General features: G+C 52.3%; 1 protein-coding gene across 2 annotated transcripts in view; it reads right to left on the bottom strand.

The window, feature by feature from the left end:
• FAT2 (FAT atypical cadherin 2) overlaps positions 1-22,801 on the bottom strand; it is a 68,240-nt gene extending 45,439 nt beyond the window's left edge. For both annotated transcript variants that reach the window (XM_090064671.1, XM_090064669.1), the window contains exons 1-3: positions 22,627-22,801; positions 4,834-8,116; positions 3,191-3,505 (exon numbers count right to left, since the gene is read on the bottom strand). In XM_090064671.1, the coding sequence (XP_089920797.1) occupies positions 3,191-3,505; positions 4,834-8,095 (3,577 nt within the window). In that variant the 5' untranslated portion in view covers positions 8,096-8,116; positions 22,627-22,801. The remainder of the gene's footprint in view (positions 1-3,190; positions 3,506-4,833; positions 8,117-22,626) is intronic.
• Positions 22,802-24,287: the final 1,486 nt, after the last annotated feature.

Below are 24,287 nucleotides of genomic sequence, written 5' to 3'. Positions count from 1 at the left end.
GGTGGTGGGGCTGTGATGGCAGGATCCTTAGGTGCCTGGATGCAGCCAAGCGCCTTTGACAATAATATGCATGTGTCCCCTAATGCAGGCACCAGCCTTTGGTGCAGCAAAGTGGGGAATGGATCTTGTCTTTTTTTTTCCTGCCTTCTCCTTTTTTTATTTCTCCAGAAGGAAGTTTTTACAGTCCTTTTCCAATGAGCTCTGCTTGCGTTCCCTCCTACCATCAAAGGGCATAGCCGGTTCTTCCCTTCTCTCTGCATCCTGGGTGCATTGGCTGGCTCTTGGGACTGAGCCATGTTTCACTGTAACACAAACCCTTATTTGCCTGAGTTTTACTGGGGCAGGTGAGGAGCCTCACATCCTGGGCTGTGTCAGTCCCTAACTTTCAAAACTCCCCTTCCAAATGTGCTGTTGGATCATGTCCCGAACCCATTAGGTTGCTTCTCTTCCCCTCCAGTCTTAGCTGAAATCGCGTGACTCACAACAATTGCCTCTGCGGTTTCCTCTTGAAATGAATCACGGCTCAGAACAATGCAAGGAGAGTGAGACTTTCCCAGTCAAGTCTGGACGCAAGTTCACCCGCTCCAAACTGGTCTCCTGTTGTGGGATGTCCATCCAGAGGCAGCATGGAGGCATCTGGATCATGCAGACCTCCACTGAAACACTGCTGGTTTGGAAAAGCCCTTCTACAACTTCTCATGGGCTTTTTACTTTTTTGTAAGAAAAGATGAGCATTTTTGGGTGGGAAAAACTCCATTCCGAATAGAAATCTAGACTTTTTTTGGGGAAAAATAACCCTCTGGGACTGGCTTAATAGCTCTAAAGACTTCATGGTGCCACATATTTCTCCAGGTCCTGTTTCCCTTTTGACTTCTGGTGTAGGTGAAGTCACTCAATTTAGGTTACGTTAGGAAAATCTTCTAACTTTGCTTTGTGTAACCATCATGGTTTCGGAGAGGCTCAAGTGAATCCCCATGTTAAAGGTGTCCAGGTTGTAGCTGTGTTGGTCCAGTGGAAAAAGCAATCAGGACTTGTGGTCGAGGTGATATCTTTTGTCTTTTATTGAAATCCAGTTGGTCTAATAAAAGATATCACCTCGACCACGGGTCCTGATTGCTTTCCCCACGTTAAAGATATACATTGTCGCTGATGACAAAGAGCATCGTCCCTCATCTCAGCAGCACCTTGCCGCTGCTCACCTCAGGGTATAATATTTGTAGCTATTTTAATGGAGCAAGTAGTATATTCCTTTCCACACAGTGAAATCAGCATTGCTTTTACAATACGGTGCCTACAGCCCAAAAACTTAGACAAGCTGTGACTTTCTCTGGCAGCAGCAATGAATGGCTTCTTTATAATTATGCTCCGTACTTGCCTATAAACTGAGCGATGCATGCCAATGTTCCCAGGCAAGCCTTGTGGTTTGGATGACATGCAAGTCAAAGGGATGAGCAATGAGTCCTGATGAGGTTTGGAAGCCGGTGCCTGAACTATTCGAGCTTGGGATTGAAAGGCGAGACCTTCCCCAAGTGCCCACGCGATAAGATCAGCACTTGAGTTTCTTACAGGGCCGATGAGAGCATCTCTCATCACATGCAAATAACCCCTGAGATGCAGGGTTTGGAGAGTGGAGGATGGGAGAAAGCTCATGCCTGAGCGCCTCGTTTTTTGCAGGGCTGCAGGTGGCAACAAGGGGCTTGGCTGAGAGGCCAGCTGGCTCTTCAGCAAACATCTGGATTTTGTCACTGCCATTGCTTCCACATGAGAATACTTCCACATTACTTCCTCACAGAGGCTGTAGCATCTGGAGGCTGGGCGACTGGTTACAGGTGACCCATGGGGCTGATAAGGGGAGGGAGACTCGATGGGTGGGAGGGCTAGGAGTCCCACCCCGTGGTGTTCCCTAGCACGCCCCGTTGTCCTCTCAAGAGCATTGTACAAGGTCAGTAGAAGGGATCTGCACTTGTCTAGTGGCACATCATGGAGAGAGAGCAATTTTCTTGCTAGGCTGCTCTGAACTTGCTCCCAGCACCTACTTTTGAGCCCTCTGACGCTGGCAGGTCTGAGAAAAGGCACTGGGGAGTTGTGTCCTCTGCACACTTCTGGTTCAAGGGAGCATCAGGGGCTTTGGGTGGGTGGGGAGCACTCAGTCCTGTGCTCTCTAAGCCCACACTGGCACGGACAAGCCCTATGAGTCTCTCCTGGCTGTTCCCTTTGGAGTCTTTCTCTACTTGCACGTTGCTCTTGTCCCCTAAACAACCCCAGACGCTCAGCCCTGCGGTATCTTTCCCTCGGGAGCCCCTGAATTGCACTTCTCAACCAGCAACGGGGGTGGTTGGAGGAAGCCAAGGGGCAACATGCTAATTTGCACGCCCCTTCCATGGAGCCAGCTCCTGTCGCAGTCTGAGAGCAAGGATATAAGTACGGTGCAGACCTGCAACCCACTGCACTAGTCTGACGACACTCCCCTTGGCCCAGTGCCACTAATTAATCTCATTACATCCTCAGACGCTTTGCTTTTCCTCCCTCTCTTTCCAAGGGTGGATCTAATGAGGGGTGTGGCAAGGCTTTTGCTATTAGACGGCCCCATGTCAGAGCCACTGTAATAGTCTTAGGGACTGTTTACACGAAACATCGGTGGGCTTTGGAAGACTCTAAGTGATCTGCCAATTAATCCCTGAGATGAAAGACACGGTCTAGGCAGATGGCAGAGCAAGGCTAAAGTGATATTGGTAGCAAACCCAAACCCCGTTAGAGTCATCTTGCATAAGTAATGCCTCATAGCGATCGTTCTGGTCCATGAACAAAGTCACTTCCGTTGGGGCAAGTCCTACTGGTGGTGATCTACGTGCTACTGGCCTCCGTCGCACAACCATGCATTTGGTTCTCAAGAAGAATAAAACCAATTATTTGAATCTCTTTGCTCTATATGCCCTTGGGAACATGAATGCTACTGCTTTTTGAGAGCCGCTTGGCTGCAGTTAAAACTGTGACAGCTTCCAGAAGTATGGATGGACCTCTCAACAGACTTTGCGATGCGGGTTTTGGACATAGGAAGCAGCCGCAGTCGCATGAAACACTGCTTTAGAGACCAGCTCTGCACACTACCCTGCACTGGTTATGCTCTCAGAAGCCCTGAGTGTGCAACACAGAGCTTAAAATGCAGACACTGGGTGTGTTCAGTCCTTACCTGTGCCGGGGTGAATGGCGAAGAATCCCTGGGGGTTTCCATTTAGGATGTGGAAAGTCAACTTCCCTTTGGAGCTGGAGTCCGGGTCGCTGGCATCAAGCTGCAGGACAGAGGTGTTTGGTGGAGAGTTCTCCATTACAGCGGTATAAAAGACAGGTCTGGACATCAGGGGTGGGTTGTCATTGATGTCAGTGACCTCAAGGTAAATCTCAGTCACAGAGGACAGAGGAACAGATCCTAGGTCCACAGCTAACACGGTCAGCCAGTAGTGAGAGGTGGCCTCTCGGTCCAGTGGTCCCATGGTCACGATTGTACCTGGAAGAGTTAAGTAAGCTCTTATCATGGGCTCAGAGAAGTCCAACAAACCCGAAGAGTGTTACCCTTAAAACTGATGTGATTAAATGTGGCTGTGATCCACTACCAGGTCTGGATTACTATGGAGGACATCTCTGTCTCCTCACTGAAATGGGTGCCTACCCTATAGGAATTATTTTCGAAGTAGAAACGGCATGCCTTGAGGGTGGCCGGGGATGGAAAAGACCAAAGAGTTTGTTGGGATCAGGGCTGGGCTGGGTGGACGTGGTTTCAATTGGCCACCGCTGCCACAAGTGGTTTTAGTCCTCCTGAAATTTTCTGAATAATTTTGCCGAATAAGAAATCATTGGGATTAGATTTACTGTAGCAGGGAAGGAGAAGGGGCCTCTGTTTTTTTGTTTTAACCAATGGCTCAGTCATTAGGCCACTTGCCCCAGGTAATGAAGGTTCAATGCCTTCTTCTGCCTGTGTGGATTTGAACCCAGCTTTCCCATTTATCCTGGGTGAGCATCTCACCATCACTTATGGGGTGGGGAGGTTTCAACCCCAGACTCCCCGCCTTCCCAGGTGAATGCTGTGACCCCCAGGCTACAGATATGCAGCTTCTCTCTGGTTGAAGGAACATCTCAGTCATGCAGCATCAACACGAGAGGCTGAGTGCACCCCACTGCAGATTGCCCTGTTGCAGACAGGTTGGGGTACTCTTGCCAATGTTGTGGGTCTGGAGCCCCTCAGTCAAAGGACAGGCTTGAAGCTGATTCTCCAACAGCCCGTGTGAATATCCTACCCAAGAAATCCTGGAGTGTGGCCAATGAAGGCCAAGAAGGGATGTGGAAAGGGTCACCGGAGCACAGTCTAATGCTAATCACGCTGCGTGGCTTCTCCTAGTAGGGCTGTTAGGAGCTTTGCCTGGTTTTGGAAGGTCTCTTCCCATCTTGGAGACCCTAAAGAGGAGGTCCAAGCTCTGCCTGCCATACCTAAGGGTGCATGTTGCACTCCCGTGAACAGGTATATCTGGCAAAAAACCCACAGGCTTTGCAAACAGCTTAGGATCCAGAAGGGTTCTGCTAGTCACGGGGCATCATTTAAGCCAGTCTCTAAATTGCCCCTGACCCGAGGTGGTCATTACTCTGAGAGATGTGAATGTGTTGAATCTGCACGTGTGGCTATTAAGTTATTTTTCAGTTGAATCTGCTGACGGCAATGCTTTACTTTGATTTACAAAGTTTTACAATATATTCTATGCCTACCAGGCTAGCAGTACTCTTTCCTACACTTGTAGGAGTCTGTATTTACTGGTGAATGCCTTGGACAAACATAACAATTACCTGTGTCCTTCTCGATACGGAAGACAGACAGGCCAGTGCCCTCACGGATGAAATACTGGAGCTCTCCATCCTTCCCCTTATCAGCATCCTGTGCGGTGACCGTCACAACTGATGTCCCCTCGGGGCTGTTCTCTTGCACCCAGCCGGTGAACACGAAGGAGGAGAAGCGAGGAGGGTGCAAGTTCTCATTAACATCCAGGACGGTGACTTCCACGTGGCAGAGGGACGAGCGGGAGAGAGGCTTTCCCCCATCGCTGACCTGCACGGTCAGATTATATGAGTCCCGTTTCTCATAGTCTAGCTCCTTCCCCAAGCTGAGAGCCCCCGTCGATCTGTCCAGGTGGAACACCTTCTCCTGGTCATTGAGGAAGCTGTACGCCACCTCTCCCCCAAGGCCAGTGTCTGGATCAAAGGTCTCCAGGAACAGCAGGATGGCCCCAAGGGGCAAGTCCTCTGGGACCTTCACCATGCTGAGGTCCGGGATGCAGCGTGGAGCATTGTCATTGACATCATCCAAAGTCACAACCACATCGGTGACTGAAAATAGTGGATGGTCCATTGTTGGCTGGTCCCTTGCTTCTATTTTGAGCACATAGCGAGGCCATAGTTCTCTGTCCAGGGGTCCAATCACTGTCACCTCCCCACTGACGCTATGGATGGCAAATTTATCTGTGGGGGTCAAGAGGGTGTATTTTACCCTGCCGTTGTCATCTGTATCCACATCCTCTGCTTTTACTTGTGCTATTGTTGTCCCTGTTGTTACGTGTTCGGGTATCGCTACCCAGTATGGACCTTGTGGGAATTTAGGGGCATTGTCATTGGCGTCCAACACATTCACCGCCAGGAGTTTCCATGCTGACTTCTGCGGCATGCCGAGATCATACACAGTAACGTTAAGGATGTAGAAGCTTGTACGCTCATGGTCTAAAGGAGCAAACACCTGAAGGAGACCCGTTTCTGCATCAATAGTAAAGCAGCTGTCCTCATTCCCATCAGAGATCACATACACCAATTTGCCATTGAAGCCAGCATCAGGGTCAACAGCTACCAAGTCCACGATGGTGGAGTTGACCAGGACAGTCTCCAGGATATCGATAGATCTTGGGAAGGTATCATCAAATTGCGGTGCATGATGGTTGATGAGATACAGGTTCAGAGTTGTTTCGTCCTCTTGGCCTTGGCCTTGAGACTGAGACTCGATGGAGTGGATGATTGTCTCCGTCAGCTGCTTCAGCACCCCTGTCTCCTCACACTGCATTTGGACTGGGAAACCTTGGCTGACCACGGTGATGTTCACAGAGGTGGGCAGAGCATAGTTCTCTCCATCGGTAGCAGTTATTTTCAGAGAGTAGAAGGGCAGTCGTCCCACTGGGAGGTCCCTGAGGGAGGTGCTCAGGGAGATGACTCCAGAGATGGGGTTCAGCTCAAAATGCCGCAGCTCGTTGCCAGACATGATTTCATATCTAACGTGCTGCAGCTCATCGATATCAATGGCAGAGACCATGGCCACTGCGCCCCCGATCGGTAGGTCCTGGGGGATGCTTCCATTGCAGTTGGCCTTCTCAAACACGGGGGCGTTGTCATTTAGGTTGCTTAACATGAGGGAGACATAAACCTCTGTCTCGTGGCGGAAGGGCGAGCCCCAGTCTGCAGCCCAGACACGCAGGTGGTACCATCGCTGCATCAGTTCATAGTCCATTGGCTTGGTGGTGGAGATTGTGCCTGAATATGGGTCAATGACAAATGGAACGGATTTCTGGTTGGCAATAGTGTAGGTGACAAAGCCATTCTCCCCATGGTCCTGATCGGTAGCTCTCACTGTTAGGACACTGGTGCCGGAAGAAAGGTTTTCATCAAAGTTGCTGTGGTACGAAGACTGAGTAAAGCTTGGAGCATGGTTGTTGCAATCAATGATGTCAACAACAACGGTGGCGAAGGCATGACTGTTGGCGGTTGTCACTTCAAGTTCAAACTGAGGCTCCTCATGGAAGTCCATGAACCGGACTGTCGTTATCAGCCCGGTGCGAGGGTTGATTTTAAAACTTGTGCTGTCGGGAGAGGGTTTCAACATATATTTCAGATTTGGAAAGACTGGGGTGATTGCAACCTTAGCAACGTGGCTCCCCGGTGGGGAGAATTCGCTGAGCTGGACCTTGTACACGTCTTTCTCAAATCTGGCTGAGACGTGTTTGGAAGGAGGGATGTGAATAACCCTAACTGGAGAGTGGAGGGGTGGTTTGCTCTTGTCCTTGGCTTGCAGACTGAGATTGAAACCCAGTGGGTTATTCAGCCAGTTAATCTCTTTGGTTGACACTATCGTGAACTCATTGCTCCCGACATATGATTTGATAGCTTTGAAATGCCTCCCTGGATCGCCACCCACAATGTCGACTGAATCTATCCCACTTTCTGAGCCATATGCCTCCACCAACAGCGTTGCATAGAGAAAGTCTTCAGTTGAATCAGGTGGTGTCACCGTCACGGACGAAATGGCTGGGGGCTTCTCGATAGATGGCTCCACTTGGACCACTAGACTAGCCAGGTTTCCAAACCCGTTGCCCTCTGAGATCTTCCTCATCCTGTCCACAGCCAGGACCTGCAGCTGGTGCTTCCCTCGGTGGGTAGCATTCAGCCTACCAGCGGTCATCACAACCCCGCTGGTGGGATGCACGGTGAACAAGTGCGACCAGGTGTTGAGAGCATAGTAGAAATCTGCATTCTGACCTAGGTCGGCGTCCGTGGCGCTGACCACACCAATCGTGGTTTTTAGAGGCGTGTCTTCTCGGATGGTGACTTTGTACGAGGGGGGTGAAAAGAGAGGTTTCAGGTCGTTTCGGTCCAGAATGTGGACCAACACTTTGGCCCACACTTCATAGGCAAAGCTTCTCTCGGTGGCTTGAATGATCAGCATGTAATTGTCCTTCACCTCCCTGTTCAACAGCGCTGTGTTACCACTCCTAGTCCTTATCCTCAAGAAGCAGAAATCCCCAACAACGTGCTCCTCAGTTTTAAAGAGGCCACTGTTGTCCCCAGAAGCTATTCGGTATCGGATGACCCAGTCGGGGTCTTTCATGTAGATGCCCATTTTGACGTAGCTCACGACGTAGGTCTTGGGGGCCGAGTTCTCGTAAATAGTGGCGTTGTAAAAGAGGTGGGTGAAGTGCAGCGGGGAGGGGTTGCCTTTCTCTGAGCTCCCACCTTGGGTCGTGAAAAATACCAGAATAACTAAGCTGAGGACGCACCTCGTAGTAACAGCTTCCATGGCAGGGTGTCCGCTCAAGCCCTGAAGAGAGACAAAGAGAGCAGTTAGAGAGCAGCTAATGTGGAGCAGAGACAGTTTTATTCAGGCCAATGTGTTACAGCCAAAGGAGCATCCTCCATGACCTCTCTTCTCTTCCCTCCACTGGCACAACCATTGAATATCTCTGTTCCTCATTGTTACTTTCTGCTTCTCTTTCCCCTCCCATGGTTGGTCCTGCGGGCCCCAGCCCTGGCTCACCCCAACCTCCACATCCTCTGCTCCTGCTCTCCAGCCGTGGAGTGTCTAAGGGAGAAGACAGGTTGGCTTCCTCCGTTGAAATGTCTTCTCTCCTCTTCCAGCTCTGCCGTTCCCTCACTAAGTCATCTCTTCTTTGTGCAGCCTCATTGACTCCCCCGTCTGCGATCCCAGCTGCCTTTCCTCCATCTCTCACTCATTGCCACAAGCCCTCTGCTCTCTAGCCTGCATTTCTCCCTCCCATTGGCGATGCATGGGGTTGTGCACATGGGTGCACGTGCACCCCTTGAGATTGGCCGTGCACCCCCTGGAAGAGGCAGCCACGAAACTGGACGTGCACTTCCGGTTTCGCTGCTGGCTTGGCAATTGGCCGCTGGGAGACCTCCCCTCCCACTCCCTTGGCAATCTGGTGCCCTCCTAGACTTGGGAGGACCAGTCGCCCATGCTTCCTCCTGTCTGGATTTTGCCAACGTCTTCCGAGAGATATCCAACAAAAAGTGACCTTGGCCTTCCCCCTCCCCTTGGCTTCCTTTCCGCCCCACTTCCCTTCATAGAGCTCCTCTTCTTCCCTGTCACAGGGGAAGACATTTCTTGTCTGCCCCTTCTCCTCTTTTCATCCCTCCGCTTACCCCAGGGACCCCCTCTCGCTTCATTTCCCTTGCACCAACTCTTGCCCCTTCTTCTACTCTTCTCTTCACTTCTTGTTCTCCTCTGGGTCTTTGCCCTCACAACACACACGGACATTAATCTTTCCTATCTTGAAAGGATCTGCCTCTGGATGCGTGTGCCTCTCCATATCCCTTCTTCTTTTCATGTCAAAGCTCCTTCCAGAGCCGAAGCCAACTGCACTTGACTGGATCCGCCCTAGCCGGCATCTCTGAAGTTGCTCCAAACTGGCCTTCTCCCAGCCGGTTCTCAAAACCAGTGCTCCACCCGCATGCTCCGGGGCCTGTCAGTCACCTAGGACAGTCAGCCATCCTCCTCTCATCATCCTATGGCTACATCGTCCTCCCTAATTGTTCCTTCACCCCATCCAGGAGAGGATCCTCCTTATCTCTGCTTCCACTTTCCACAGGACTTTGTCCTTTCCCCTCCTCCCTCTGCACCTTCTCTCCACAAGCACAAATTCAACTACTACCTCTCTACAAATGGCTCCCGGATCTACTTCTCTCCTCAGAGCATTTCCCCCGGTCCCAAGCAAACTTCCAGGATGCCTCTCTGACTTCTCCTTGTGGACGTCTAACCGTCAGCCAAGGTCAACGTCGCTAAAACCGAGCTTTTAACTTCCCCTCCTCCAAGCTCCCTGCAGCCGCCTTTCTCAAGCACTGCGGACACCGTTGCCATCTCCTCTGCACCACTTTGACTCGGATTTTTGTCCTCTGCTCTATAGTTCTTCCACAGCGCTTCCTTTGCTCTTATAACTCTGAGGCAACCCTCAGAAAATGCCAATTCTTTTTTTTTGACCATAGAAAATTAACAGACCAAGTCTTCTGTTGCAAAGAACTCCACAAGACTTTTAACACTGTGGGTTCCTATCTTATGAATCATGTTTGCACACCTAACAGTGCAAACATTGTGTGGCATCCCTGAAAGGATCTCCAGGCACCTTAGCATGTCATGGTCCCCTGGTTGAGAGTCACCGATCTACAGTGATATCCTGTGTCTTCCTGAAGCCCTGTTGGTGGACAGTGAGATTTCTCTGCTAAATACCAAGACTTGACTCTTGGAGCAGAAGCTACAAGGATTGCACACCCAGCGTCAGGTCCCACCATTAGCATCATCTGCCACATTATTTATCCTCCTGCATGCTGTGGGCCAGTGCCAACACATGGGACTACAGTGCCACAAGGATGCAATATCAGTGAAGACACTGGGCAGCAGATGTATGATTAGTATGGATGTATCTTGTTGTATTTGGCAGTGGTTTTTGAAGTCAGGGTGTTGGGTTGTTGTTTTTTTTTTTTTTAATAAAGCCAAATGAATGATCTTGTACTTGCATTTGGGACTGGAAGTGGGTAATTCTTGAATTCACTGGTAATTCAAGCTAAATATAGATGCATATACTTCCCCTGGATATACTGAGAGATCTCTATCTGGTGATCTTTCTTCCTGTTTTGGATTTGTATTGTATATCAAGTGCCTGCCAGTCACTTGGCACCTTCCTGATTCAAACAAGGAAGACTTGTTTTTCCAGACGCTTTTACAAGACTCATCATTTTAGAAGTGAGAACCCATTCGGTTTCCAAGTCAAGGCAAACACTAGAAACAAATGATCTGAATGTACACATATACCCCTTTGGAAAACATGCAGATCATATTCTCTTGCCGAGAAAGCTCATTCTTGACAAATAAAGGATTGTAAGCCAGATGCTATCTATCACTCAGATCCAGTCCTCATTAATACATAAAGAGCTGTCATCCAGCGGTCTCCCTAACTGGTGTTTATTCTGGGTTTTTAGAGCAAGATGGTTAATGTTTAAGCTGTAACAGATTTGCCTTGGCTTAGAGGGGAGTGCAAATATTGGAACGAGAAGCCCAAGTGAATGTGATTGACTTGTGGCAGGACTGAAAAATAAAAGGTTTTTTTTGCTGCTATAATGTCATTGCTCTTCCCCAAAGCTGGACCAGTTTCCAGATATTGAGCAAACCATTCAACCCTGGGAGGTCAGGGCTAATTGATCCAGAAAGGCGTTTGGTTCCTTCTACACCTGACAGCCATGCTCTTCAAAGGTCTGCCTGTTACTTAACGAGGCAAAGGAGGTGGGCAGCAAGCAGGGACTTGTTGGAAGCTGCTCCCTTTCAAACTTGCAGTGGCTGCACCTCAAAAGAAGAGCAGCATGTCCCATAGCTGCAAACCAGGAAGGCTTTCTGTTGCACATGACACCTGAGTGTAGAGTAGCACAGTAATAAGAGGAGTGAAAGGGGGGCATCGTGACTTAGGAAGACAGAGTTTGCTAAATAGCACCAGGCCTTTGGTCCTTTAAATCTTGTGTCTTCTCCCCAACAGAGCCAATGCCTCCTGCTTTTGCATAGGCCCAACATTTCCTTCCTGGCCCCTGCCCTTCTCAGCCTCTGCCCTTAGGCGTGCTGCTTAATTCCCCTGAAGTCAGCATGTGCCACGGTATATTGCAAACGTAACTCCGGCTAAGTCTGAACCCACCCCGTGCGTGTGTCTGAGCAGTTCTCGGAGCAGGGAGAGGAAAGGCATGTCTGTTTTCCTTGTTAAGTTCCTATGGATTTCCCCCCCGTTTTGTCTTGGAAGCTCAAGTCTCAGGATATTTAAGGACCGCCAGGACCGCGGTGTGCAAACAGCCGAGCTAAAACTTCAGAGTGCAAACAGGGTATACCAGAAAAAAAAAAAGTATGTGTTTCAGGATGCTTTTACACTAGGCTATGAAGTTTAGTGGAGGACTTTCTCTCTCCTATGGCATGGCTCGCTAGGAGACCAACGGTGATTGAATTGAGTAGATTTTTGCAACTTTTAAAGAACTAATTTGCTATTAAAAGTCTGGGCCCCTTACTGCTTTCCTCCTTCTTGATTCCCTTTGGTTTTGCAATGAGAGAAGACTCAGCAGTTGAGCTTGTGAGCAGGCCACACACAACGTGGGTAACGTTTCTCAGCTCCGATTCCTGGCCGGTTTAACCCTCAGAAGAGGCAACAAGCTCTGTTAGGAGCAGAGGGTAACCGGGTTATGAAGAAATCAGTCCGCTTCCTGTTGAGCGTCACGGGGCAGGTCATCCTTCCCCCCTCCCCGGCGCTGCCAGCAGGAGCTGGTGGTCGTTCCCCTTCAGGTCGTCGTTCTTGCTTAGGCTGCTGGTTTCGGCTCCACCAGATGTTTTCTGCCAGCTGGCACTGTGAGATTTGGGGTCTGTTTGGTAACGAGAGAGATGGGAAGGGAAAAGGGAAGATGTTGCGAGGACTTTGGTTCCATTTCATTTCCCTTTCCACGTGTTTCCGTTTCCGGGTGTTCATGGTGCCTGGAGAGCAAAGACCTTCTGAGACCGTGCAAAGGAAAAGCTTTCTTCTGTAGGTCACAAGCATGTTGCTCCACTGAGAACATTTGCCAGGCTGGAAATGTGGAGTAGCTGAGGACTTTGTTCTTGCAAAGTGCTCTGAGGTGGAGGGGATGCAGGGTTAGGAGCTATAGCTGATGTCAGAAAACATCTGGACTCTCAGATTCATAGACTCACAGAAAATTCAGGTGGGAAGGGACCTCGGGAGGTCACATCTAGTCCAACCCCCTGCTCCAAGCAGGACCAGCCCCAGCTACATTACTCCAGGATTTGCTCCCAGGGTGCTAATGTTTCTGGGGACTGAAGGGCCGGAGCACACCTGTCCACCTGAATCCACAGGCGTGCCTCATACCCATGCCCTTCCCACCTTCTACATAAGGGAAGCTACCCAGAAAGCTGCTCTGGGCTTGTCTCAAGCCCTGGGTGGCAAGGGGGACAAGCCTGGAGCAGGGTCATGGGTGACCTTCTGGGTTTGCAGTGTAGGGCAGACTGGGATGGGTGGCAGTGTCCAGGCCTCTGCGTGCTGGGACCTACCGCTCCCGGTCCAGGGAGCTTCAGAAAGAAGAAACATCAGCTGTCCTCATCCCTAGCAGCTCTCTATTCCCAGGTCGCCATGTGTCAGAGCCATTCTCTTCAGATAAATGCAGGAGGGATGGCTGCAGCTCTGGGTGGCCACGCTGCATTGATCGCTCTAGGCCGTGTTTGCTTCCTTTCTGCCTTGAACTGCTGCAACGCACCTCGCCGGCCCCTTCCCTCGCTCCTTCCCAGGAGACGGCGTGTCTCCACACGTAGCCGGGAAGGGGCGATTGAACGCTTTGCCTCTCTGTTTCTGCTTGCAGTCAAGCCCAGGCTGGTTGTGGCTGAGAGGCGCTGCTAGCTGGCTGGCGTTTTTAAGAGCAACGATTTACGCTGGGTTCCCAGAGAACAGGTGTCCACCTCTGAGAAACCAGCTGCGGCACCTTTGAGGGCAGCGTTGGCAGAGGTCGGTATGCTCAGAGGCTGGGTTGCCTCCTCACCTCCGCCGGTCAGGTCCCTGCAGGTTAGTGGAGCAGACGGAGGCGAGATACGGCTCATGTGTTACGTGCTCAGCATGTAACTTCTGCCTCTGCGGCCGTTAACCTGGGACTTTCACATGTGCTGAAGTTGCAAGAAGAAGAAATAGACCCAGGGCAGCCGGGATGGCAGTGGCCGCAGGGGAGGTGGAGGACGTGCGTGGTACGTGGTACCAAAAGTGGCCTGTTCTGATCCATCCCCAGCTTTGCAGAAAACCCTTCCAGAAAAGACCCGGTGCATTTGACAGCACTGGGCCTGGGGGATCCGTAGCAAAGGGTGGTTTGCCTGATGCCAACAGCTTGTCTGCAAGGCCTGGGGCAGAAGCTGTGGTAGAAACCAAATCTACTGTCAACTCAAGCTGCAAGTGGGAAGAGGGGAGGGGGCTGGGGTGCAGGGTCCAAGGGTTTCTGAATCACGGCCAAGGTGCAATGCGTTGCCCGGGGTAGTGGTTTGCCTGTAGATTGACAGAGGGTGAACTCCTTTTGAGGCGACTTAATGGTCACCCACCCACCAGGACAACTCATCGTTCCCAGCCATGCAAGCCTTCAAGGCAGGTTTTATTTTTTTTTTTGTGAACCCAGGAAAACTTTCCCCTCCGAGCCATTCGTAGCAGCGAGCACATGTCAGAAGGGAGCGGGGATCAGGACTCTACGTGTCTGGGGCTGGCACACTGGATCAGATCCTCCTACTCTTTCTTTTTCTAAAGCTTTCAAGTCTCCGATACCCCGAGGATGCTTCCTGTTAGCTTCCAGGCAGCTGCTTGCTGCCAAGATGATATAATTCACATCTTCTCTCCTTCATTTGCTTCCATCTCCGGGATCCACGCCCCTCCTGCTGCTGGGTTTTTGGTGCCCGGACATGCAGGGACGGTGGCACATTGCATCTCTCTGGCTGTAGAAGTCCTGGCAACCCCACGCTGCACAGCTTCCAGAAGCAGGCTCCTTCCTGCGGATGGTGGTGACGGCCAGGGTAGCTCCAGGCGGCTTCCTGCTGGAGGTGAATAGCAGGGGGCTGTCACCTGCCGGGCTGAGTTTTCCTTACAGGGCTCAGAAAACCCTTGAAGCATCTGGAAATCAGAGGGTTGCTGATAGCTGCAGCACCTATCCAGGAGCTGGTTATTTTGTTTGGCACAGGACAGGCCTTGCGCAGGAAGGAGCAAATGAGCGGCGATCAGCCAGCACGGTGCTACAGGAGCCCGGGCAACACAGCGCTCGTGACATGGAGCTTGCACGCTTTTCAGATCCATGGCGGGGAAGTGGGTGCAACCCGCTGGAAAGGGCGTATGTCCCGAGCCCAAGCCCTGCGTAGACGTGCGCCCCTCCCAAGGCACTGTTAGAAGAAAAACCAAGCAACTTAGCACCAGATCTGGATGCTGGATTGAATTCTTTCCTCCGCTGTCGCCTCTGGAAGGAGACGGGCTTGTCATTTCTGCTGCTGGGCATGTTTTTGATTTTCCTCGCCTGCTCCCTTTAGTGGAAAATAACTTCGGACTCACTTATGCCGCCAGGGCCATTTGACCCTGCAAAACTCCCAAGGGAGCCGTGGCTCTCCAGCCCTGCTCCATGTTATGTCAAGGCTGGGCAAAGACCCTGCTGGAGCCAGCTTTGCAAACAAGGCTTCTCGGATGTAGGCAACCAGCTTGAAACCAGGAGCTCTGAGCCCCCCGCTCACAATGCTGGCTCAGGTTCAGGGGCCCCAAGCAGCAAGCCGCAAATAGTGAGAGCTCGGACATGTATAGGCAACATCGTGCACGTGCTCATGAGATGCCCGGGTTCAGGAGAATGCCTCGTGTGATAAACCTGATCAGCTCTTTCTTGTGCATGGAAATTATGGGACTTTGAGCAACCTTCTGGGCATCTCCCTTAGCAGGAACAGCCGACGTTCTCCAGAACAGGCCGTTTGCCTAGAGGTCCGGAGGAAAGACCCCATTTCGAGTCCCCGTCTAAGCACAGGCCCTACCCCATCGCTCTGTATCAGCCCTCAGGTGTGGCCTACGCCCTCCCCACCTCTCCCCTGCTTTCCTTCCCCGCTCACCTGTCTGAAACGTTGGACAAAGCCTGCTCGGATCGGTTCTCGCAGGCCTAACATGCAGGCACACGCTTGCCTCCCTGCAGAAGGTGACTGGGAAATAAACCTCCAGCCGCTCAGATTACCAGCGGCAGGGCCATTGGTTTGAAAGTGCAAGGGTTAGGAGGGGAGAAGGGGCAATGTAAGGGGACTGAGCTGCTTTGCAGGGTGGGGGCAAGGTCTGGAGCAGGGGAGGGGAGCTGGGTCAGCTAGCACCCGGACCGGGGTGCGGGGGGTACAGCATGAAGGATTCACATGGAGCCAACCGCTGGAGCATCCTTCGTGTTGTCTCGGGGCTGTTTAGAAAACAATATACCATTTTTTGTTTTGGAAAGACGAGGACAAACATTACTAAGGTCTTGGGCCGTTTCCTTTAAAAGGAAAAGGAAGTGTCTTACCCTCCTGGATGAGGAGAAAAGCCTGAAAAGGTAAGCGTTAAATCTTAACCCACCCATGAACAACACAATCCCTAAGAGGTTTTTGTTTTTCCACCCCTTGCTTTAAAAAAAAAAATCACATTTCATGATTTCTCAGGGCCTCACTCCGTGGTATTGGACCCCCCGAAGCTGGCAGGGCTGCAGGGCATGCCTAGGACCCTTCTGTCTGGGCAGGCGCATTTCTGTACCAGAATAACAGATTTCATCGACGGTGGCCATTAACATACCTTGGAAAGAGTGCTGGGAATAGTTTCTGGGTTGCTAAACAGCCAGGAGCCACGCGGCTGATCGTTTAACACCCGGTGCACGTGCAGTTTATGACCAAGGTCTGCCCTCGCTTGGCGTGACCCATTAAACACCCTTCTTGTTGCTGGGAATGTCGCGCATGTAGCTAACGGGCCCTGGATGGTAACGAGGATGTGCGCCAGCTCCGTTCGGGACGGGGGCAGGACAAGAGGCGATGCGGAGGGAAGCACTGTGATTAGGCAGAGTAGCGCCTGTAACGCCCGTGCTGCGGGCTCGGAGCCGCCTGCTATGGCCTATGAAGGAAGGGCCTGGACTGTGCCGCTTACTACATGCAGAGCTTGCGTTGCTCATTTCCTACCATTCGCACCAACTCCCTATGGGCTAACGAAGCCGTGTTCGTCCTGATGCCCCCCCGCCGGGCTTTGCCCAGAGGGCTCAGTCCCCGGGGAGGGACAGGGACGTCCAGAAGCTGCAGAGCGGGTGAAAGACAGACGCAGCGAAGCAGCAGATTGCAGCTGGAGGGAATCTGACCCCGAGGCTTCAGAGGTCGGGGCGCCTGCGGTGAGATTGTCGAAGTCAGGCGGAGATGTGCCTGCTCGCGCACCCAGCTCCGAGGAAGAACCAGGCACCCTTACCGGGGACCGTGGCCCGGCAGAGCTGTGCGTTTCCCAGCACCTGAGCCAGCCGTGGCGCCGGCCCTGCAGAGATCAAGTCTGTCTCTCCGATATTGGTCGCGTCCATCCCGGTCTCCTGCTTCAGTGTGCACATTTCTGATCGAGAAGCCGCTTGCCCTGAACAGCAACATCCCACTCTTGATTCACAGACGTGAGAGTCCTCCCCGGCCCAGCAAAGGCGCCTGCACCCGCCAGCGCAGTGATTGCGGAGCACGTCTCCGCCGCACGGTGAATCTGGGCTCTGGCTCGAACCCCAGCACCAGCCCCAGCCTGGAGGGGCTGCCTGCTGGGATGCATGGACCCACCTGGGCTGGGAGAGGTTAGGACTGAGACTGGCTTTTCCTTTGGCTGGAACCCACCCACGCCGCAGGGAAGATGACGGCAAAATCATTCAATCCCTGCTAGTCCTCCAGTGCCCTTCCCACAATCCCCTGTGAAGGGCAGACCCGTTTTTTCCATGCTCGATGGGTCCTAGAGCTTCTCAGCACCGTGGGCCACAGCACTTGCCCCTTGAGAGACACCCAGGCGGGGGGAAGAGGGGGCTTCACAACCATTGAGATGCACTCCCAAAGATTAGTTACCGCACACCATCTCCCCAGGCAGCTTCCTTGCTCAGCCACCCCGTCTGCCTTCTGCTGTCCCCTCCTCGCCCCGGCTTCCTAGCTTCTTGTGATGTCTATAAAGCCTACCCATCCCTCTGCACTGTTTAGGGGAGGAAAGGATTTCTTAGGGTGGTGTCTTTTATGGGACCGACCCCATAGTTGGAATAGAGTTAGACAAGCTTTCAGATGCCTGATGGAAAATGTCTTGCATTCGAAAGCTTGTTTAACTTTCTCTTGACTATGCAGCCGGTCCAGTACAAGATACCACCCTAAGAAATCCTGGCTTCTCATAATTTCTGAACCAACATGGCTGCATTAGTCTTATGCTGCTGTTTAGGGAGAGCAGCTAACTGTGGAGTAATAGGTCTGTCTTCACAACTTGTCTCCTGCTCCCTGTTTCACAGCAGTACCGTAGATCTCCATCTCTCAGCAGCACGCACTATAGTATCACAAAATCATAGGACATGAGGGTTGGGAGGGACAGCAGGAGGTCACATCTAGACCAACCCCCTGCCCAGCGCAGGACCAGCTCCAGCTACATCATCCCAGACAAGGCTTTGCCTACCTGGTCTTAAAAACCTCCAAGGATGGAGATGCTACCGCCGCTCTGGGTCACCTGTCCCAGTGCTTCACCGCCCTCCTCGTGAGAAAGTTTTTCCTAATATCCAACCTCAACTTCCCTTGCTGCAGCTTGAGCCCACTGCTCCTTGTCCTGTCGTCTGCCCCCACTGAGACCAGCCCAGCTCCAGCCTCTTTGCAGCCCCCCGGCAGGGAGGTGCCGGCTGCTGTTCAATCCCCCTCGGTCTTCTCTTCTGCAGATTAAATCAGCCCACTTCCCTCAGCCTCTCCGCACAAGTCACGTTCTCCGAGCCCCATTTTCATTGCCCTCCACTGGACTCTCCAACTTGTCCGCACCTTTCTGTAGTGGGGGTCCAAAACTGGACACCGGACTCCAGACGTGGCCTCCCCAGTGCTGAATAGAGGGGAGGAATCACTGCCCTTGAGCAACGGGTAACGCTCCTACCAATGCAGCCCAGGATGCTGGTAGCCTGCTTTGCAAGGAGGACACGCTGCCGGCTCCTGTTCAGCTTACTGTCCCCTGTCCCCTCGGGTCCTTGTCTGCAGAGCTGCTGCCCAGCCCGTCGCCCCCGGCCTGTCCCGGTGCAGGCGATCGCTCCCTCCTAAGTGCAGGACTTTGCACTTGCCCTTGTTGAACCTCAGGAGATTTCTTTTGGACCAGTCCTCCAATTTGTCGAGGTCACTCTGAATCCCAGCCCTACCCTCCAGTGTTTCTACTACTTCCCCCAGCTCGGTGCCATCTGCAACTTGCTGTGGGTGCGCTCTGCCATCTTCCAGTATGTAACATGGGCAATAAAAGTGGCTTGAGGGCTGGGGCATATGATTTATGAGGAGGGGTTGTGGGAAGTGGGCTGATGTAGTTTGGAGAAGAGAAGACTGAGGGGAGATTTGATGGCTCCTTTAACTCCCTGCCGGGGGGCTGCAAGGAGGATGGAGCTGGACTGGTCTCAGTGGGGGCAGGTGACAGAAGGAGCAATGGGCTCAAGCTGCAGCAAGGGAGGTTGAGGTTGGATATTAGGAAAAGGTTTCTTGCTAGGTGGTGAAGCGCTGGAGCAGGTGACCCAGAGAGGCGGTGCAGTCTCCATCCTCAGAGGTTTTTAAGACCTGGCTCAACAAAACCTTGTCTGGGATGATGTAGTTGGGGCTGGTCCTGCTTTGAGCCGGGGGCTGGACTAGATGCGACCTCCTGAGGTCCCTTCAACCCCCATTTTCTATGAGTCTGTGATTCCCCCGGCGTTCAGCAGAGGCGGCTGCTCACAGCACAGGTACCAGTCCCTTGCACTCATCAGCTCTGCGTGCCTTTACCTGGCAGGTAGTTTTTCCATGAAAATTACTGTTTTTTTCCTGGCATAGTAGTATTCTGCTTCTACAGAGCTGTGTGCTGGGTGCTGTACATATCTGCAAAGAGCTGTTGGTGACAACAGGCAGGTGGTAACAGGCTGACCAGCAAAACTGGCATGTTTGCATAGTTAGAGGGGTCTCATTGGTCACAGTGGGAGCATCTACACATACACTTGTACTGCACAGGGATTTAGGTTACAAAAAGTAATGTGCAGTACAGGTGAGCGTCTACACATGCACGCCCCTACTGCGCAGTAACTATGGCAACTTATGGCAACTTGAGCACACTGTACATTTGATACCTGCATCATGCAGATATCAGATTTACACCTAATTAGTTACTGCGTAGTAACGCATGTGTAGACACCTTACTGTGCAGTAACACTGCATGTGTGGACTGATTTGGGACTAACTTTAGTCCCAGGTCAGTCCACATACAACGTGACTGCGTTTTAATGGCGACACGCATAAATGCTGGCCTAAAAATGGCTTACTGTGCAGTAAATTACTGCACAGTAAATGCATATATAGACATGTCCACTATGTCTTAATGAGACTTATCCACTCCTAGAGCACCTAGATACAGGTGTCTGCAGCCTGGTGCTCCACACTGGCTCTGGATGAGGAGCTTCTCTGCACCACTCAAAGAGCAAATGTCACGGTGGAGTGGTTACCATCCCTCCACTTCTTGCACAGCAGTGGGTATCGGCCCCTTGCGTGGATGCTCGTACTAGCTCTGTCCCCAGCCCATCTCTTAGGTGTCAGATATTCATTCATAGTATAATCCCAGGACCCCCTACCTTAACAACCCATCTGCTGTGTCTGTCTAAAGCATGTCAGCCATCAGTTCCCAGCATTTCGTAGCTGCAAAGTGCAAACCTTCCGGCTCCTTAAAAAACACCCATCCCCCTTTTGCTCCCTGCAGCTCTTTCTACCAAAAATCAGGAAGCAAAGTTTCTTTATAACAAACAAGGTCCTGTCCCCTGCCAAGGGAGATGGGGACTGAGAGAGAGAAACTGTTTGTTCAGCAAATCAGATTTCTAATAGACAATGGTGCTCAGGTTTTGCAAAAAAAAAAAAAAAATCTGATACTTTTTAATCCTGTTAGGCTTCCACGCTAGTGAAAAGTGTCTGCTGATATATGTACACACACACACACACACACACACACACACACACACACACACTGCTCATGCCTGAAGGCAAGAGCTAATGAGTACAGGCATGCAACAAAAAAATGCCATTTTGGTAACAAATGGTTGGCTTGTGTGTGCCTGTGTGACTTGCACTAGTGCCAAGGGACGTTGGCAGCAAAGCCTGGTGCAAAATGCATCTGCTTCCAAAGGATGTAGGGTTTCAGGTGTTGCACCTTATTCTCCCCGTCCCTGCGCACCGGAGGTATGTGGAGCTGCTTACGGGGCCAGGAAGGCCATTGGCTTTTTTGGAAACATCCTCTGTTAAAGGAACGACTGGTAAAAATGCCAGGTCTTAGGAAAAGACCGGAGTCCTTGCTTACAGACGCTGTGATGTGGCTAATACCGTGTGTTTGCTCACGGCATGCAAATGAGATATCTAAACCCAGAGGAGAACCGCTGAACAAAACCCTAAGCAGCTTCGGGAATCTAGCAAGTGTCCACTTACCCCGCACGCTGGCCTGCACGTCTGAACTCCCTGCTCTATTCCAGATCAGGCCGGTAGTGCTGCATCATTGGAGAGGAATAAGGTGGCATGATCACAAGCCCAGTGCCACCTGCCCTACCCCACAAGTCCAGTACACGGGGATTACTGATTATTTGGATGCCAGTGACGTTCAGGGAGGTCTACCTTGCTTGCTGGATGGTCTCTCCAGCCTGGCGTCTCCCCAGTGGTCCCTACACTTGCAGACGGCAGACTGCAGACGACTTCTGGGACCAGGGAGCCTTGGACAGGTGTCTTTCCTTTCCTACCGGCAGCCCAACGTTGCTCTTGTCCACTTCAAACCCAGTATCTATGAGTTAATGCACTGTACTGGTTGCAGCCACAGGACTCATTGTCTGCCTGCAGGTCTATGCCCGCTGGTGGGTGGCATCAGGGGAACTGCTGGAGAAGAGACTTTCCAAAACTTTCTCTAACTTTGCAGCTTTCTGGGACAGAGAGCCCAGGCTCCCCAGCAACATGTGTCCCTGATCACAAGCTGATCTTTGGCCTCCTGGGTTCTTGCATTCCACCCAGTCTGCTTTTAATTCCCCGGGGAGGTGAATTATCTGATAACTGCTACTTCCAAGGGCCCCGTCTCTTACTTCTGTGCTCCTTGCCCTTGTCTAACGTTGTTTTGCTCGGTGCTGGGGAAACCAGAGGTGCATGCCCATGGGTCAGGGTTTGCAAAGGGATTTAGGCTTAGATTCCTGTTGGGCACATGCACAGCACAGTCCTGCAGACACCGGCGGACACAAACACAGAGAACAAATACCGTGGTCGTGTCTTCCATGCCGTGCTGCTTCAGCTGCCCTCCGGAGCTGTTCCCGCAGCGAGCAGCACCCAAATAGGCCTGGCTGTTATGGCACCAGTGTCTTTACGATCTCACTGTCCAGACTTGCGCTCAAGGAGGCGAGATGCAATGAACGCACCGGCGCCTTGTCTAAACTAGGGCTCCTATTGTTCATGCCAGTCCCACTGGCGCTGAGAGAGGAAATTATAAGCAGCAGCTCTGTGTCGATACAGGCATCTATCCCCTCGCTCCCAGCCCAGCGGGCACGCATACGGCACGAACGCGCTCGCGTCTAATCCTGGAGACCCACCGAGGACACTTAGAGATGCCTCTGTTTTTCCCGGCACCAGCATGCTCCCTGCATGTGTCTGCGACACGCCCGGGGTCAAAGTAGACTGGTTTAACTCGCCCTGCCCCAGAGACTCAGCCAGAGCTGCTGTGCAGCCCGCTCAGTGGCACAGGGCATCCCTACCTGCAAGACCAGGGGAAAGTTTACGGGCATGGAGCAAAGGGGCTGTCGCCCAGCTGTGACCAGATGCCACAGATGCAAACTTTGCCCAGACATGCCCCAAACTTCCCTCCCTGAACTAGGACCAAGAAAAGGGAGGAAAAATAAGGAATTCCCAGCCCTCCCAGAAAAGATGAAACCCTTTGGGTTGGACCCGGGTAAAATCTCTTCACTTACATGCCGAGGATGTTTCCCAAGGTCTCCACTGCCCATCCTAAACCTGCTTCTCCTCCATGTCTCCGATGCCAGGCTGCACCGTGCTCCTGAGTCATCGCTCCTTCACAAAGCCAGCAAGCAGCAAGTCCTTACCTGTTGCAGCAGGAGAGACCTCTCCCAAAATTCACCATCTCTCTGCCCTCTCCTCCGAGTCGCCGGTCCCTGGGCAGCCCCCGCTGCGTGGCTGGGAGCCCATGGCGGTGGCAGGGAGGAGAAGAGCGCCTCAGCGAAGTCCCACCACGGGGGAGCTTGCAGGCTGCAATCCCGGCGGCGCAGGTTGCGAGCGGCTAGTGAGAAAGTTGCAGGAGGTGTAACTCTGAAGATCCAGCCCTCCCGTGACTGATCAGAGGAGAGGCATTGCTCACACTCCTGGGAAGTGAATGTGTGTGTGTCGGTGCTGGGCAGGAGCCCAAGCCTCAGAGCCAAATCATTGCAGAGCGCTTTACTGTTAGATAAGGTCACATCGCTGTGAAATCCAGGACGTGGAAAACCAGGAAGGGTGCGGAGAGCGGGTGGGGGGGAGATGTGTTGGGCAAATCCCTCAAATACAGGTACTAATCACGTGGTTGCTTTTAATGAGTAGCCAGGTAGGTGCTGTCAGAGGAGCAAAGGGAAAGGATCTCAGCTGAGGCTCCTTGAATGCTACAGTCCTATTCACTGCTTTTCTGCTCTTAATACTGCTCGTATTTGTACAGCAAGAGCCAGGGCCAGGGCTGTGTAAGGCACTATGCAAAAAGATGAAATAAAAAAAGAGGGCAAAGGCAGAGTCCCTGCTCCACAGAGCTGACAAGTAAGGGCAGGGGTGTCAAAGTCACCTGGGGTCCCGGACCAGCCAGGGCGGGCACCCCGCGCGGTGCAGGCCTGGACTGAATGGGGCAGGCAGGCACCACGTGTAGCCTGGATTGGGTGGTGTGTGCAACGTGTGCCCCAGCCCCTGGTGCGGGGTTGGTCTGGGAGCATGTGGGCCACAGCCCCTGGAGCCAGACGACGGGGCTCGTGGGCCGGATGTAGCCCACGAGCGGTGTCTTTGACACCTCTGCCCTTGCAGGAGAGCACAGACGGCTGCAGAGGCAGATTTTGGCCCAAAGCATTTTGATCTTGTGGGGCTGACAAAAAAACTGGTTTTTTTTTTTGTGGAAAACGATAACCTATTTTCTGACCCCAGCTCTGAGAAAGCCTCCCAACACTGCGACCCTGACCCCCGAAAACCCCAGGAAATTTGGGTGACAGCTGAGAACAGATGGGAAAACATCCCTTTGCAATGTCTGAGGAATGAAAGTGAGTTTGAAACCTCTGGACAGCCTCCCCCAGCATTGATACAGCCGTAGGTGCAGCTCCCTCGGTGCTGAGCGCAACCCAGCTGCAGGGACAGCCAAGGACGCGTCGTGCTCCACTAATGGAGGTCCCTCGACAGCATTGTACGTGGCCGGGATCACTGAAAGAACGGCTCGCTCTATCCCCTTCCTTCGTGCATTCGACAGCCCTTTGGGGGATGCTACGAAGTGCGGAGGTTATACGGCCTGACTCCACTCTCAGCGATGTGAGGGGCAACACAATGCCTACACTGAGAGCCGAGTTCAGCCAGCGCCGTTTGAAAATCCCATTCTCCTCTGGCCCTGGTTGCACTTCATGAGTCTTTTCATGGCTGGTATTGTCCACGAAGCCCCAGCTGCTGGGATCAGAGCGTGTCAGGAGGATCTCAGCATGAATGCAAAAGAAAGGGCACGTTTCTAGCAGAAAAGCTGGAAACCGTT

This window comes from Crocodylus siamensis, chromosome 10 (genome assembly GCF_052110815.1).
Source record: "Crocodylus siamensis isolate JL-2025a chromosome 10, ASM5211081v1, whole genome shotgun sequence".
Taxonomy (NCBI): domain Eukaryota; kingdom Metazoa; phylum Chordata; order Crocodylia; family Crocodylidae; genus Crocodylus; species Crocodylus siamensis.
Note: the sequence above shows the minus strand (reverse complement) of the source record. Positions and strands in the feature narration are given on the sequence as shown.